The following is a 12,146-nucleotide window of genomic DNA, read 5'->3' on the forward strand; positions in this document are numbered from 1 at the left end:
CCTCCTTACAGAAGTTACGGAGAGGCTCTCTGCAACAATCAGACTCCTTGCTCCTCCTTTATTCTGACTCCAACCTATGACTTTGAAAGCAAGGGAGGCACGGTCCCCCACACTCAGTATGGCATCATGGAATGGAATCCTCCTCCCTTAGCCCACCCCAAAGCTAGAAGGCATTTAAGACAGGAGGTGAACTTCTTCCACGGCAAGAGGCCACTGAATTACACCCCCCTATATGTGTGTGCCTGCTCTCTCTCTCTGTACAAGGGAATATAAAACTAAACACAAGATAGGAAACAGAGGTAAGAGGATAAACAGCTTCTTTTCTGGACGGACAAGTATAAGTAGTGGGATTTCCAGGGACTGGTGATAGGAACAAAACAATCTGAGTGCACAGTAAAACTTCCTGACTTACAGGTAATAGTAACTACCTCATTAGGGGGTGAAATGCCTGGCTGCTTAGTTTAAATGATAATAATAATAATGATGATAGAGACAATAACATTTAAGCATTTTACTCTGCACTAAACATTGTACTAAGCTTTGGGATAGATACAAGATAATCTGGTTGGACACAGTCCCTTGTCTCACTTGGGACCCACGGTCTCAAGGAATGGGAGAACAGATATTTAATCCCCATTTTACAGATGAGGAAATCGAGGCCCAGAGAAGTGAAGTGACTTGCCCAAGGTCACACAGCAGGCAAAGTGGTGAAGCTGGGATTAGAGATCAGGTCCTCTGACTCCCAGACCCGTGCTCTTTCCACTCGGCCAGATTGCTTCTCACCTATCGCTAATATACTTTAGTGTCTGTCTCCCCGCTAGACAATAAATTCTTTGGGGAGGGATCACATCTGCTAATCTACTGTATTTTCCCAAGTATTTAGTATAGTGCTCTGCACACGGTAGGTAATCAATAAGTACCACTGACTGATTGACAGACTTCGATTGTGTCACCTGGAAAGACTAAGATTGAGGTTGTTCCGTCAGAACAAGACTGAAGTCTTCAAAGTCATGAAGGGTGTGGAGAGGAATAACATGGTATCGTTGTTCAACAAATCCAATAATCCTGGGTCTAAGGGGCAGCCACTGAAGTTTGAAGGTGGCAAGTTCAAGAGGAACTAAAGGAAGGAATTTTCCATATAATAGAAGATGGGTATAGGTTGCTTTCAAGACTTTAGATAAATTCAGGGACAAATGGGCCAAAATGGAATTATGGGAAGGAAAATGTTTAAATGTTGGAAGATGCATCCCCAACCATGAGGAGGGATGCCACGAACTGCAATTCTATTCTTCATTTATTCATTCAATCGTAATTATTGAGTGCTTACTGTGTGCAGAGCACTCTACTAAGGGCTTGGGAGAGTACAGTACAACAATAAGCAATCCCATTCCTGCCCACAATGAGTTTACAGTCTGGGGGAGGTGGCCGGGGCTGGGGAGGGAAAACAGACATCAATAAAAATAAATAAAAATTACAGATATGTACATAAGTGTTGTGGGCTGGGAGGGGTGAAGAGCAAAGGGAGCAAGTCAAGGCAAAGGAGAAGGGAGTGGGAGATCAGGAAAAGTGGGGCTTAATCTGGAAAGGCCTCTTGGAGGAGATGTGCTTTGAAGGGATGGGGAGGGTAATTGTTTGTCAGATTTGAGGGGGAGGACGTTCCAAACCAGAGGCAGGATGTGGGCAAGGGGTGGGCGGTGAGAGAGGCAAGCACAGTGAAATGGCTAGCACTAGAGGAGCAAAATGTGTGGGCTAGGAGAAAAGTGAGGTGAGGTAGGAGGGGGCAAGGTGGTGGAGTGCTTTAAAACCAATGGTGAAGAGTTTTTCGTGGACGCAGAGGTGGATGGACAACCACTAGGGCAGGGTTGTACCAGGAGAGTAGAGAAGTGAGGTAGGAGGAGTGAAGGCGATGGAGTGCTTTAAAGCCAATGTTGAGCAGTTTTTGCTTGATGTGGAGGTTATGGACAACCAATGGAATTTCTGGAGAAGTGGGGTTACACATCCTGAATATTTCTGTAGAAAAATGATCTGGGCAGCAGAGTGAAGTATGGACTAGAGTGGGGAGAGACAGGAAGCTGGGAGATCAGCAAGGAGGCTGATGCAGTAATCCAGGCAGGATAGAATGAGTGACCGTATTAACATGATAGCAGTTTGGATGGAGAGGAAAGGGACGATTTTAGTGATATTTAGTGATAAGTGGTACCAACAGGATTTGGTGACAGACTGAATATGTGGGTTGAATGACAGAGAGGAGTCAAGGATAACACCAAGGTTACAGGCTTGTGAGACAGGAAGGATGGTGGTGCCGTCTACAGTGATAGAAAACTCTGGGGGAGGACAGGGTTTTGGTGGGAAGATAAGGAGCTCTGTTCTGGACACGTTAATTTTGAGGAGACGGGAGGACATCCAAATAGAGATGTCTTGAAGGCAGAAGGAGATGCGAGACTGGAGAGAGGGAGAGAGATCAGGACAGGAGATGTAGATTTGGGTATCATCCGTATAGAGGTGGTAGTCGAAGACATGGGAGCGAATGACATGGGACGACATGGGAGTTCTCCAAAGGAGTGGATGTAGCTAAAGAATAGAAGAGAATCCAGAACTGAACCAGAGAATACTGAGTTGGCAGACCATTGGTCAAACCCACTACATTTCTGAATCTCACCAAAGAGCACTAGTTCATGTCACCCTTTATCTAGATAAAATAAATGTTTGCATTCATACTGTGTAGTTAGTCATAAAATAAACTCCATGGCTGTATCTTCGGTAATATGACCAAAAGCATCTTTTTTTTTAAAAAAAAAATGACTTGCTACTAGTTTTAAGCACCGAATGGTGTACTTCGTTCCGGTCTAATGATTCTTTGCTCCCGAGGGAGCAAAAGTACAGTCAATGCAGCAGAAATTGAGTCAGGGTAGTACAATCTGAACTAGGATTATTTTACCTTTCTTCCAGATGGTTTCTCCACCATGTTTCCGTCACTGTCAGAATTCTCACTCTGAACTGGTTTTGCGGACCCAGATTTGGGCATTTTATAGCTGTTCAGCTAGCTGCGTCCCGAATCGATCTTCTCATCATGTATCTGCAAAATAAGGGATACATTAGGTCCAATAAGAATAATGGTACTTGTTAAATCCTTACTCTGGGCCAACTGCTGTTCTAAACAATGCGGTAGATACAAGTTAATTAGATTGGACACAGTCCCTGTCCCATAGGGGCTCACAGTCTTAACCCCCATTTTACAGATGAGGTAACAGACACAGAGAAGTTAAATGCCTTGCCCAGGGTCACACAGCAGACAAGTGGCAGAGGCGGGATTAGAACCTAGCTCCTCTGGCTCCCAAGTCTATGCTCTTTCCACTAGGCCAAGCTGCTATATTAGAGCTACTCAGTGGAACCTGTTAAAATACTTTCCCAAATGAAGCTTCGCTGTTATTGTATAATGCTAGCCAACTTTGGATTTGTCAACATAATTATCTTCTTTTTTCAAATCATATCTCCTCCAAGGGAAATGATTTTAGTCTCCAGATTGAAAGCTCCTTTTGGGCAGGGCACATGTCTACCAACTCTGTTGAACGGTATTCTCCCAAGTGCTTAGTTCAGCTCTCAGCACACAGTACGTATGCAATAAATATCACTGATTGAAGAGGGCTTCCCTTACTAAGCCTTCATTTCCCCTATGTGCCCTCCCTCTGTCACCTACACACTTTGATCTTCACCCCACCACGAGAGAATTTATGTACACACCCACCTGAAATTTATTTTAATTTCTGTCTCCTCGAGTAAGTAAGCTCTTTGCAGACAGGAATTGTATTTAATAAATAATAAAGTTGGTATTTGTTAAGCGCTTACTATGTGCAGAGCACTGTTCTAAGCGCTGGGGTAGATACAGGGTCATCAGGTTGTCCCACGTGAGGCTCACAGTTAATCCCCATTTTCCAGATGAGGGAACTGAGGCACAGAGAAGTTAAGTAACTTGCCCACAGTCACACAGCTGAAAAGTGGCAGAGCCGGGAGTCGAACTCATGACCTCTGACTCCGAAGCCCAGGCTCTTTTCCACTCTATTGTACTCTCTCTAGTCTGTAAGCTCATTGTGGACAGGGAACCTGTCTTCCCACTCTGTTTATATTGTACTCTCCCAAGTGGTTGGTACAGTGCTCTGCATACAATATAAGCACTCAATAAACATGATTGATCCCAAGTTCATAGTACAGTGTTCTGCAAACCGTTAAGTGCTCAATAAATATCACTGATTGTTACATAGATACTGCTTCCCCTCTGCTTCTTTGGTTGGCCCCCTTTCTACCTGTTGCTCCCTAATTGTGAATGACCCTAAAAGGTTAATTCCAGGTCCCCCACTCTTGTCACTTTACACTATTTTGCTTAGGAAACTCATCTACTTCTATGGCTTCAGCCTTAACCTCTTTGCAGATATCTCCCAAACCTCTCTCGTTAGTCCTCCTCTGCAATCTCTCATTTCCTCTTGCCTCCAGAATAACTCCGCCACTTCCACATTCTACCCCACCGCGACTTGGGGTCGATAAGCCCAAAGTAAACTCTTCATCCTCCCTCCCAAATCCACTCCTCCAACTAACTTTCCAATCGCAGCTGAAGATATCACGAGCACTCGTGTTGCTGAAGCCAGTAACCTTGGTTTTATCGCTGATTCCTTGCTTGTTCTCTGTCACTAAAGCCAGCCGTATTTCCTCAACAACATTTCCCGGATCTGTCTCTTCCTCTCTTCCAAAAGAACAATCACCCAGTCGAGGGACTTGTCATATCCCGGCTAAGCTACGGTATCACTCTCTTCATCGGTCTCCCTGCCTCCAATCCAAATTTCCACTCTGTTGCTCAAATCATTTTTCTAAAATGTCCTAACAACTTCCCACTGCTCAAAAGCATCCGATCGTTTTCCATTCCACTCGACATTAAGCAGAAACTTTAAGCTACACTACCAGAGAAGCAGTAGTATGGTGTAGTGGATAGAGCAAGGGCCTGGGAGTCAGGAGGTCTTGGGTTCTAATCCTGACTCTGCCACCTGTCTGCTGTGCGACCCTGGGCAAGTCACTTCATTTCTCTGTGCCTCAGTTACCTCACTGCCTCAGTTACTTCATCTGTAAAATGGGGATGGAGACAAGTGAGCCCCACATGGATTTGCTTACCGATTTGCTTGTATCCACCCGGGTGCTTAGTACAGTGCCTGGCATATAGTAAGCGCTTAACAATATCATTATTATTATTGTTAGTTCTCTTTACTTATCGACTCTCTTCTCCCACTCGGCCCAGCCTGCACTCTTCTTTTCTCTGAAGTCACCCTACTCATAATGAGTTGCCTCATTTGACTCTCCTGCTCTTGACCCCTGTTTAGAACTCCCTTCCCCTTCTAATCTGCCAAAACACAGCTCTCCCCAAAAGCCCTCTTGAAATCTAAGCCTCCTCCAGGTGGCTTTCCTTGATTAATTCTTCTTCTCTCCACATCAGATCCTAATTACCATCTCCATATTTTAGGCACTTTCAGCCCCCATAGCACTTTGGTAAGCACCCATATACCTACTGTACTATTCAAGCCCTTATTCACCCACCTATCATTCTATCAACAAATTATTTTGCCTGTCCCTCTCATTAGATTGTAAGCTCCTTGAGGGCAGGAACTGCATCACCTCACTCTCCTGAACTTTCCCGAGCACTCGGCATAGTGCTTGGAGCACAACACGTACTCAATGAATGACTGATATTCTGAAAAATGTTCATTTCCTTGGAAAAACATTCCCACAATATAATTTCCCGTCTAAAATGTTGCAAATGAATAAACACCAAGAGCTACTAATACCATTCCTTTTGTCTGAGCCCACCGGATGGAGGCCATTAATCCTCTACTCCTGGACACTTATAATGCTATATAAATAATGGAAGTATTATTAAGCACTTCCCATGTGCCAAGCTCTGTTCTAAGTCCTAGGGTTGATACAAGCTAATAAGGTCAGACACGGTCTCTGTCCCACACTTTATCTCTAAGGGGAAGATCAAGTATGAATCCTCATTTTACAGTGAGGAAACTGAGGCACAGAAAAGCTAAGTGACTTCCCCATGATCCCGCAGCAGACAAGAGCCTGGATTAGAACCCAGGTCCTCTGACTACCAGGATTGTGCTCTTTCCACTAGGCCACGCTGCTTCAATGCTTGTGGCTTTCAGAACAAAGAGGAGATTTCAGAAACTAATGCCTCTTATCTCTACAACTACTCTGAGCTGTCCACTTTTGATTAATATATTCAAATGTGAGTACGTGGGAAGCTGACACATTACAAAAGTTGCATTGTATTCTGAAATTTAAGGCTGCTTTTGATGGCCAACCCTACCCTTACAATCGTTCCATCTGTAGTCCCTCCTCTTTGGTTCTTAGTGGACTCTTTCCACTTGCTACGATTCTTGATCTGACTTGCTGCTGATTCTTCAAAACCAGACAGACTAATAGATGCACAGAGAATAAAATATAAATATACATATATGCCAAAATCTACAGGGAAGTTTTTCTGAAAGGAGGCTCATCTGAAGTAATTTACGCCTCTTCATCAAAGTCTATATTTTCAAAGAGGGGAGATGGGGAGTTGGAATTTAAAACTATAAATTTTAAGTAACTACAAATATAATTCTAACTATGTTATAATAGTGGCATGATCATACTGAGCTCAGCATGGTATTTATTATTTGACCATTTTCTGGCTTTTTCAACACAATAATCAGTGTCTTTTTTTGTTACTATACATTTAATGTTATTTAGTTCTGCAAAATAGTAATAATAATATTAATAATGATAAAGAAGCAGCGTGGCCTAGTGGAAAGAGCAGGGGCCTGGGAGACAGACCATCTTCATTCTAACCCCTGCTCTGTTATTTGTCCGCTCTTAAGAAATCACTTGACTGCTCTGTGCCTCAGTTTCCTCATGTATAAAATGGGAATTCAATACCTGGTCTCCCTCCTACTTAGACTGTAGTCCCTTTGTGGGAAGGTATTGTGTTTATATGCATATACTCTACGCACTACAGAGCTTAGTAGTGCTGGGCACATAGAAAAGCACTTAAATATCACAATGATTATTATTAAATGTTATTTAATTCTGCATTAAAAGCCACCTCAAAGCCAGATCCACAACACTGGGTTCAAAGAACGTGTTCAAACTCAAAGCTGGGGGGGGGGGGGGGGGCAGGGACCGGGGGGGGGGGGGGGGGGGGGGGGGAGGGGTGTGGGTGTGAGAGAGAGAGAGAGAGAGAGGGAGGGAGACACTTTTAAATGAGAAAAACGCTTTAATAGTCAATTTGTTAAAAATACCAGAATTATTGGTTAAATTCACTGCCGTTCCCTAGAATCGTTCCTGAACCCTGTAGTAAGTCATTTCCTGTACTCATATCAGCCATTTTCTTACTTACCATGAAGTAAAGACTTTCGACACATTATGCATAAAGATAACAATTTTCTGATCCTACTCTGATCTAGCTAACCTGCCTTGTCTTTTCTCAGTAAAACGTCCCTTCCTTTTCTCCGATTTTTACGACGCTTTTCTAAAGCTTGAAAGATAGCTAATACACTTAAGTAGACTGGCCAAAGCATTACAATATCATTAGCCAAAACTGAGGGACTCCATTATAATACAGGTCTACGAGGGGCACGGAGGTCTGAAAATTGGGCCCTATAATCAGCTTGTCTAAGATGGAGTTCTAAACAAAAAAAAATTAAAACACATTAAAAAAAAATAGAGCATGGAGCACCTTCCTCCTCCCCAGTTCATCAACTGCCACTTATGGCCTATTCTACCAGAGAAGCAGCATGGCTCGGTGGAAAGAGCACGGGCTTGGGAGTCAGAGGTCATGGGTTCGAATGCCAGCTCTGCCACTTGGCAGCTGTGTGACTGTGGGCAAGTCACTTCACTTTTCTGTGCCTCAGTTACCTCATCTGTAAAATGGAGATGAAGACTGTGAGCCTCACGTGGGACAACCTGATTACTCTGTATCTACCCCAGCGCTTAGAACAGGTTCTGCACATAGTAAGCGCTTAACAAATACCAACATTATTATTATTATTAAACTCCTAAAGGGCATGAAGAGTCAAGACACCCCTCTCCATTGTTTGATCTCTGCCCGTGGCCTCTTCCTAAAAATAAATAAAATAAATTGTGGTATTTGTTAAGCGCTTACTATGTGCAAAGCACTGTTCTAAGCACTAGGAGATACAAGGTGATCAGGTTGTCCCACGTGGGGCTCACAGTTTTTTTTTTTAATCCCCATTTGACAGATGAAGTAACTGAGGCACAGAGAAGTTAAGTGACTTGCCCAAGGTCACACAGCTGACTAGCGGCAGAGCCGGGATTAGAACCCGTGATCTCTGACTCCCAAGCCCGCGCTCTTTCCACTGAGCCACGCTGCTTCTCTACACCTGCAACTCAGGGCCTGTCACGTTTACAGCCAGTGGGGAATGATGTCAGACATCCTTTGCTCCTTCCTGGTCCCAAGTTGACCTGTCAACATCTATGGGACTCTGGGTCATGAACTAAATTTGTTTTAAATTTGACGGTGCTTAGAGGAATTTTAAGGAAGACCCTGCTGGGGTGATTCATTCGATCGTATTTACTAAGCGCTTACTGTGTGCAGAGCTCTTGGTAATAATAATAATACAGTTTCAGTCTGGGCGTTTCACTCGTCCCACCCCTATTTGCTAGGTGTCAAAATGTCTGCATATTCCAGGCTGGGAGATGTCTTTGAACTCTGGGAGTTATGCACGGGAATGTTATTGTGTCACTGGAGAATGACAAATGTCCAGATACCTTACTAGAATATGTGCCAGACTCAACAAATAAGCTGTTCTACTTTTTGATGATGGTGAAAAATCAAGATTCACCGGGGAAATCGTATGAGCTGGGTAAAAATAATAACAATAATTATGGTATTTGTTAAGCACAGTGGATAGAGCACGGACCTAGGAGTAGGAAGGTCATGGATTCTAATTCCAGCTCTGCCACTTGTCTGCTGTGTGACCCTGGGCAACTCACTTCACTTCTCTGGGCCTCAGTTACCTCAGCTGTAATATGGGGGGATTGAGACTGTGGACCCTACGTGGCACAGGGACTGTTTTCAACCCTATTTGCTTGTATGCACCCCAGCATTTAGTACGGTACCTGGTACATAGTAAGTGCTTAAATACCGTAATTATTAATATTATCTCCTCCAAGAGGCATTCTCCGCTTAAGCCCTCTTTTCCCCTACTCCCTCTGTCTGCATTATCCACACACTTGGATCTTTACTCCCTCGGCACTTGGCATTCACCCCACTTTCAGCCCCAGGGCACTTATGTAAGCATATGTGGCTCAGTGGAAAGAGCATGGGCTTGGGAGTCAGGTCATGGGTTCTAATCCCGGCTCAGCCACTTGCCTGCTGTGTGACTGGGCAAGTCACTTCACTTCTCTGTGCCTCAGTTACCTCATCTGCAAAATGGGGATTAAGACTGTGAGCCCCACGTGGGACAACCCGATCACCTTGTATCCTCTCCAGTGCTTACTATGTGCAAAGCACTGTTATGAGCAAGTAATGTGTTTACCAAATTTGTTGTACTTGTACTCTCCCAAGTGCTCAATAAAGTGCTCTGCACACAGTAGGTGCTCAATAAATACCAGTGACTGATTGAATAGAGCTCTAAAACTCTACTAAATCCATGAAAGAGAGAACTGAGGTACTCACAGGCTATGCAACCCTATGGTTTTACTGGATCTGTTCCACATGAGTGATTTTTAAAAAATCCTTAACTTCTTTAGGCAAAGTGAGCTGAAGATCTCCCTCGAATGCCTCTCCCCCTCCCACCAAAGACGTTAAATGGGTCCCCTTAACATCTAGGAGTCAAGAGTAATCACTCTGGCTGCTTCAGTGCAAATTCCACTCCTAATTGCTAGATGCCAAAATCTCTGCATATTTCAGGCTGTGAGATGTCTTTAACTCTGGGAAGTTATGCCCTGGAATGTTACTCTGTCCCTGGATAATGACAAATGTCCAGAAACCCTAATAGAGTAGGTGGTGCGCTTAGACATGACAAATAGGCTGCTCTACTTTTTGATAATGGGGAAAAAAATCAAGATTCACCTGGGAAATTGTATGAACAGCCAACAGCAGTGGGAAGCAGTAGGACTGAGATTCCATTAAACAATTAAGAACGAGGCCTCCTTCGCATGCAAAGGACTATAGAGAGAGAGCTGTTTGGTATAGTAAGCGTTAAATAAATACTATTGAATGAATGAATAAATCAAAGGGAGCAAGTCTAGATGACATGAAAGGGAGGGGGAGCTGAGGAAAAGGGGGGCTTAGTCTGGGAGGGCCTCTTGGAGGAGGTGCACCTTCAGTAGGGCTTTGAAGGGGCCAAGAGTCATTGTTTGGAGGGTTTGAGGAGGGAGAGCGTTCCAGGCCAGAGGTAGGATATGGGCCAGGGGTCGACGGCGGGACGGGCGAGGTTGAGGCACAGTGAGAAGGTTAGCACCAGAGGAGCAGAGTATGTGGGCTGGGATGTAGAAGGAGAGAAGGGAGATGAGGTAAGAAGGAGCGAGGTGATGGAGAGCTTTGAAGCCAACAGTGAGGACTTTTTGTTTGATACAGAGGTTGATCGGCAACCAATGGAGATTTTTGAGAAGGGGGGTGACATGCCCTCAACGTTTTTGTAGAAAAACAATTCAGGCAGCAGAGTGAAGTACGGACTGAAGTGGGGAGAGGCAGGAGGTTGGGAGGTCAGAAAGGAGCCTGATGCAGCAACTGTATATATCTTCATCACCCTATTTATTTTGTTTAATGAGATGTACATTACCCTGATTCTATTTATTTGCCATTGTTTTTATGAGACGTTCTTCCCCTTGACTCTATTTATTGCCACTGTTCTTGTCTGCCTGTCTCCCCCGATTAGACTGTAAGCCCGTCAAAGGGCAGGGGCTGTCTCTATCTGTTGCCGACTTGCACATTCCAAGCGCTTAGTACAGTGCTCTGCACATAGTAAGCACTCAATAAATACTATTGAATGAATGAATATAGAGATATTCAGTAAATTGGGTCAATATTTGTTGAGACTGGCATAATCGATATCTGCTTCATCATCTACCTTGCCACCCTGTAAACGTCATTCATCAATAGTAGGCAAATCAAAGTGGATTTTCCTAAAGAGTTCTGGTACAGCCACTTTCTGCATTATTCACACAGTTGGCAGGCTCAGCTTCAGGTGCAACAACCCAAAGTACATCACTAGCTCAAAAATCCAAGCCGATCCAATATATCGGGACCCATATCTGCACAGTCGCCGAATCTATCCAACTAGAATAAACAGTCAACATGTGTACCGAGCACCTACTGTGTGCAGAGCACCGTACTATATCGGGGAGATTACAGCAGAGCACCGCAGCCTGGTGGAAAGCGCAGAGGCCTGGGAGTCACAGGATCCGGGTCCTATTCCCGACTCTGCCACTTGCCCGCTGTGTGACTTCAGGGAAGTCACTTGATTTCTCTGTGCCTCAGTTCCCTCATCCGCAAACTGGGGACTCAATACCTAGTCACCCTCCTACTTAGACTGTGAGCCCCATGTAAGTCCTGATTATCTTGTATCTATGTGCTTGGCATATAGTAAATGCTTAACAAATCCCACCTCGTGGGAGACGTGACCCCTCCCTCAAGGATTTTACAGTCTATTGGGGAGACAGACACTACAGTACAACAATAACTGTAGTATTTGTTAAGCGCTTACTATATGCCACGCTCTGTATTAAGTGCTGGGGTGGATACACACAAAACGGGTTGGACACAGTCTCTCTCCCACATGGGGCTCACAGTCTTAATCCCCACTTTACAGATGAGGTAACTGAGGCACAGAGAAGTGAAGTGACTTGCTCAAGGCCACACAGCAGAAAAGCGGCAGAGTTGGACATAGAACCCATGAACTCCTGACTCCCGGGCCCATGCTCTATCCAGGCTACAGCTCTGGAGAAGAAGAAAAGGGGAACGTGTATATGAGTGAGTGTACAGATAAGCGAGTTTATATAAGACACCCAGGTGTGTATTGACAAGATACGTAATGCTATGGGAACTAGCGAGTACACAGGTGCGAAAAGTGATGAAACGAAAATGGAAGTTTGAGGTA

General features: G+C 44.4%; 1 protein-coding gene across 8 annotated transcripts in view; it reads right to left on the reverse strand.

Annotated features, from left to right (window-relative positions):
* Window positions 1-12,146, reverse strand: part of ANKRD12 (ankyrin repeat domain 12) — a 132,126-nt gene that overhangs the window by 79,078 nt on the left and 40,902 nt on the right. For all 8 annotated transcript variants that reach the window (XR_005660040.1, XR_005660041.1, XM_029066412.1 and 5 more), the window contains exon 3: window positions 2,939-3,076. Coding sequence is in view for 6 of the 8 variants with exons in the window: in XM_029066412.1 (XP_028922245.1) it covers window positions 2,939-3,025 (87 nt within the window). In the remaining 2 variants the exon portion in view is untranslated. The remainder of the gene's footprint in view (window positions 1-2,938; window positions 3,077-12,146) is intronic.

This window comes from Ornithorhynchus anatinus, chromosome 5, assembly GCF_004115215.2.
Source record: "Ornithorhynchus anatinus isolate Pmale09 chromosome 5, mOrnAna1.pri.v4, whole genome shotgun sequence".
In the NCBI taxonomy this organism is placed as follows: domain Eukaryota; kingdom Metazoa; phylum Chordata; class Mammalia; order Monotremata; family Ornithorhynchidae; genus Ornithorhynchus; species Ornithorhynchus anatinus.